Raw genomic sequence first — 5,146 nt, 5'->3', positions numbered from 1 at the left:
AAATTTTTTGGGGGGGGGCGGGGTGGTTACCTGCAGTTGTCAGAGTTGGGGCTGCAAGTCCAACTCCAACTGTGTGTAGAGTCATAACATGCTGTATTTGATTCTGGCCGGCAGAGCAAAAGCTCGCCAAGATGGCAGGGCTACATCGAGCAGCCCGTCAGCCAAAGAGCCAGGCAAAATATGAAGGCATTGCAAGTTTTGCCAACCCCTGCGGCAGCTGCTGCCAACAGCATCATGGCCAACGCCACCACCCCTGCACTAACCGCCCCCCCCACTCCAACCTCCTGGCACCCTGCTGGCATCTGTGGTATCCAGAGGCTGCGGTTTTCCACTGGAAATGTGATAGGGGCCAAATCACTGTCCAGGGCCACTGGAAGAATGTGTGTTGATTCACACAGACACACACACACACACACACACACACACACACCTGAGGTGGCCGGGCGAGGGGGGGCTGCACACTGGAGACAGTGCTGTGTGTCATAATGTGGCCGAAGGAAACGTGACCCATGTGTCTGCATGCTGATTTTAAAGTTGAAGACAAATAAGATGCGATGCTTTCAAACTCAAAGAGAAAGCCGCAGGGCTTCCCACGCCACATTATAGAATGAAACTCACACAGATTGAAGTGTGAAGCTTCCCATTTCTTTTTTATTGTTGCTGTTGAAACAGGAAATAAAGGTTAGAGAAGGTTATGGATTTGAAACCAACACTTCCTTAATTTTATTGTTTTGACATTTATTTACTCATAGTCTCTCATTCATGGTTTTCCTCTTTAAGGGTCACATGCTAAGACACCGGAAACACGCTTTTCCATTTCTGTCTTTGCCCCCCCCCCCCACACACACACACACACACACACACACACACACACACACACACACACACACACACACACACACCTTTTTATTGCAATGCCATCTATTAACAATAATTTGCTCTACACAAATCCTCGCAACAAATGCATCTATTAGGAAAGACGATCACTATTTGCGCCGCCTGTGGCATCACCACACTGGTGCTTTAGCAAGCCGGAGAAAGAAAGGGAAAGGTCACTTTTTTTTTTTTTTTTGTTGTAAATTGTGGAAATTCAAGTCATGTGGTGACTTCCCATTTCCACTGTCGGCCCCCGGATATTTTCTTTTAACATTCCCTAAGATTTGTAATGTGTGTGTGCCTGTGTGTTTGTTTCAGCTGTCTGACCACCGAGTCCTCCCGGGGTAGCTAACACGGTCTTGTGTGGTGCAGTCAGCAGTTAAACACATTCCAACGGCTTCACACATTTCTTCCTTTTGGTTTTGTCTGTCTGCACGACTTCCTCCTGCTGCCAGTGTCACAAAGGCCCGCCCAGGGATAGAGAGCATGCCTCCATTCACCAGAATGACAGATTGTTGCAGTATGATGTATTTTTGAGGCGGAGCACGTGGAGGGCTGTAACTGCGAGGCAGGCTCTGAGGTGGTCATGTGTTTTTCCGGTTTGAGGCTACAAAATAAGATGTCGCAGCGTACCGCCACCTCCCATGGTCAGTGTGTTGTGCGCTGCCGGGCCCCTTATTGTCCGAGCACCTTGAGCTTCTCCAAGAAAACAGACTTGGTGTTTCCAGTAGTTACACATTGAAGTCATTAAAGGTTCTCGAATAAAGCCCATGGGGCTTGGCATGGGACCCGAACTGCCGCTCTAAAGAGCGGCACAGACGGAGCAGAGGGGGTGGGGTGGGGTTGTGTGTGTGTGTGTGTGTGGGGGGGGGGGTCTTTTAAGAAGTGAAGGCGTGCATTTTTGTGGTAAGATACAGGCAGTTCCTTTACATGTTCTGCTCTTTGCTTAATTTTCTCACAGGAATTGAGATTTTATGACCAATGGGGCACATGGTGATACCCCCCCCCCCCCACACACACACACACACACACACACACACTGGCGGCAACCCTCTGGAGAAGATTAAGGGACAGACGCTGGTCGGGTTTCTTCCACATCAGACTCTACGCTGAGAGGAAAATGTTCTCCCAAAGGCATGCTGCCCAGATCCATCAACTCTCCTCCAAAGCGTACTTGAGCTGATGATTTGTGAGGTGTCAGGATTTCTGATTAGATTAAAAGCTGATTGGAAACTCCCTTTAAGATTGCACATTCAAAACGTGTTCCAAGTTTCCAGTTGGGAAAGTTTGCTCAAAGTTGACAACATTGCACACATTTGCAATGCATACTGTGTCATTCTGGCTGACGGCGTAACCTTTTGTCGTTCAGCCCCAAGAGCTTGGTTCTCACTTTAACGCGGCGGCACCAGAGGCCAAAACACAGACTCAGACTGTGGCCCATCAGGTTTAAATTAGCTGCAAAATGTCTGAAGAATGCTTCCTTGCTTCACAAGTGGTCCACTTTCACCCATCTCTCTCCTTCTCTCGTGACTCCCACAGATGCTTTGAGGCAGGGGGTCACCATGCATGTGTGTGCATGTGCTCAGCTTGTGTTGTTTTATACAACACCACCACCAGAGAGCAGTGTCATCTCTCCATCAGCTCCACTGACAGGAAATTTCACATTAATTCACAGAGTTGCAGCCGTGTCCTTATTCCACTATTGCAAACGGCCACGATTGCTGTCCGTTGCCCTAAAATAGTTTGACCTCTCTCCGACGCGCTTGCAAACAACCCATTCGACACTCTTCTTACTGAAGCCCTCCACCGCTCCTCCGCCTCCCCGGAGAGTTGCTCCCTCTTCCTGCGCGGCGCTGTCCCCTCTCTCAACCCTCCATCAGGGAAGGATATGAGGCCTCGGCGCTGTCGAGGGGCTCCACTCCCAGGTGGATTCTCAGATTGCCACGGCGGTCTTTGATGGTGAAAGCTGAGGCGGCTGGGTCTCAGATGGATCCCCTGCAGGCAGCCAGGCACACAGACTGGCTCTCGTTAAAAAAGCACCACCTTTGTGTTCCCACAGGAGGTGGATGTAATTAACATAGCTTTAATACTACCTGTGTTTTCAGCCACTGTTGTCAGGGATACTTCTGTTTAGATTTTGTGTGTTTGGGAATGGCAAAGGTGGAGGGATAGGCGGGTGGTTTGATTGCAATAGAGGCCTGCACAGGTGTGTGTGTGTGTGTGTGTGTGTGTGTGTGTGTGTGTGTGTGTGTGTGTGTGTGTGTGTGTGTGTGTGTGTGTGTGTGTGTGTGTGTGTGTGTGTGTGTGTGTGTGTGTGTGTGTGTGTGTGTGTGTGTGTGTGTGTGTGTGTGTGTGTGTGTGTGTGTGTGTGTGTGTGCATGTATACGAGGACCATAGGGGTGGTTTGTAATGCACAACCCTTGGCGGGCTGATGTAATGTGGGGGTCTGGCCCTTGTCTGGAAGTCAGAACAGCTACGGTCAGTGATCATTTCAAATGTTTGGTCTCGCTGCTTAGAGGCCCTATACTTCAACAAGACACACACACACACACACACACACACACACACACACACACACACACACACACACACACTGCTGGAATTTACGGATAGAGATATATGTGCTTTTTCTTTGTAATAGCTGTTAAAAAAAGAAGGAATTTTAGTTTTTTTTACTTTCACTAAATCAATCACTGAGAATTGGTTGAAGTTGTAGCTAGAAAGACTCGTGAAAAGTGACATCTATAAAGTTAATTTAAGAGAAATGTTTGAAGTTAGGTACAGAAATCCCCCCCCCCCCCAAGGATTCTTTCAGAATACTATACTTTGGTTAAAGTCAGCATTTCTGCTTTTACACAACATTTTCGTACTTCTGCAATTTTTTTTAACAAGGAAAAAGAATGTTACAAATGTATTTGTTCTCATGTTTCTTTGCGACATCTGAAAATGACATTCATGTGTACGAGAAGTGTCAATCGAGAACAGAGAATGACCTTTTTAAAAACACCCAACATGATGTGGAAATCAGAAAAAAACTTCCTGTCCCCTTCGAAGCAGATCTTAAAATGATGGTGGTTTTTTTTTGTTCCTTGTTCTTTTTCAACATTTCGTTCCTCCTTCCTTGTCTCATTATAGGATGTTCTCAAAGAGTGCCAGGAGCAGATCGAGCGCGTGCTGGTGAGCAGCCTACGTGAAGGGCGGCAGCACCAACAGCAGCAGCAGCAGACTCAGAGGGGCCCGAGCGGGAAAGGCCTGGACGAGCTGGATCAGTCCTCCACCCCGACAGACGTCCGCGATGTCAACTTGTGAACCAGCAGAGGGCATCATTGCACAGGATTTTACAAAAAGAAAAAAAAAGAAAAAAACCCATCATGAAAAAAAAAAAACCTCCATTTTTTTTTTCTTCCTAAAAGCAGAAAAAAAAGAACAAAAAAACAAAAATGTTAAAAACACAAGCCCTTTAAAAGAAAAAGAACAATGCTTGCTAGTTTTTTTTTTTTTTGTAGATTTTCTGTTCTTCGAGTCAGAAACACCTGCACACAAAATAGATTTTCTATGTTGTCTAAAAGCAACACAATTTGATACAAGATGAAGCTCTGCAGTGCCTTGGATATTCAGAAGGGAAGCCAATCATATTTGCAGTCTGCCTTTGATTGTATGGTATGATCTTTAAGTTATATTTTTAACCAGAGCTTGGTAAAAAAAAAAAAAAAAAAAAAAAAGCCGTTTTGGTAGAAATTGTGGAAGCCGTGCAAGAAACTGCATACGTGGGATCACAGCAGGGGGGGGAGGGAGGGGCTTCAGTTTCTTCTTCTCTGTTTTCTATTCATATGAGTATTATCACTTGTACACTTGTGGCTGATGTGAGAGGACACACACTCGAGCTCCTCGAGCATCAGAAGACCCACGTGTGTGTTGAGAACGAGACGGAGAACATTATGCCAAGAGTTGGTGGGTCCCGTTTCGAGGACGAAGAGCTGGGATGATAATGATTATTAGTAGTATTAGTAATTATTATTATTATTATTCATATTATCATTGGACTTTTTTTTTTGTGAGGGGGGGGGGGGGACTGAGTAGAAGAGATCGATAAGCTCCTTTTGTCAGGCTGCTTGTGTGCATCAGTTTGTGGATGCAATATGTGTCTGTGTGCAGGGTTGCATGGCCGTGTGTGCCTTCCCGTTAGCGGTGAGGAGACATGGAAGATGTACAGTCGTGCATGTGTGCGCGCGCGTGTGTGTGTGTGTGTGTGTTGTGTGTTACATGTGAT

General features: G+C 46.4%; 1 protein-coding gene across 1 annotated transcript in view; it reads left to right on the top strand.

The window, feature by feature from the left end:
- The window catches only part of ccnd2a (cyclin D2, a), an 18,223-nt gene extending 13,574 nt beyond the window's left edge, over window positions 1–4,649 (top strand). The window contains exon 4 of the mRNA XM_080504579.1: window positions 4,012–4,649. Coding sequence (XP_080360705.1) covers window positions 4,012–4,070 — 59 coding nt within the window. The 3' untranslated portion in view covers window positions 4,071–4,649. The remainder of the gene's footprint in view (window positions 1–4,011) is intronic.
- The last annotated feature ends 497 nt before the right edge of the window (window positions 4,650–5,146 follow it).

The sequence above is a fragment of the Blennius ocellaris genome (genome assembly GCF_963422515.1).
Source record: "Blennius ocellaris genome assembly, chromosome: 11".
In the NCBI taxonomy this organism is placed as follows: domain Eukaryota; kingdom Metazoa; phylum Chordata; class Actinopteri; order Blenniiformes; family Blenniidae; genus Blennius; species Blennius ocellaris.
This window is presented reverse-complemented; position numbering and strand designations above follow the sequence as displayed.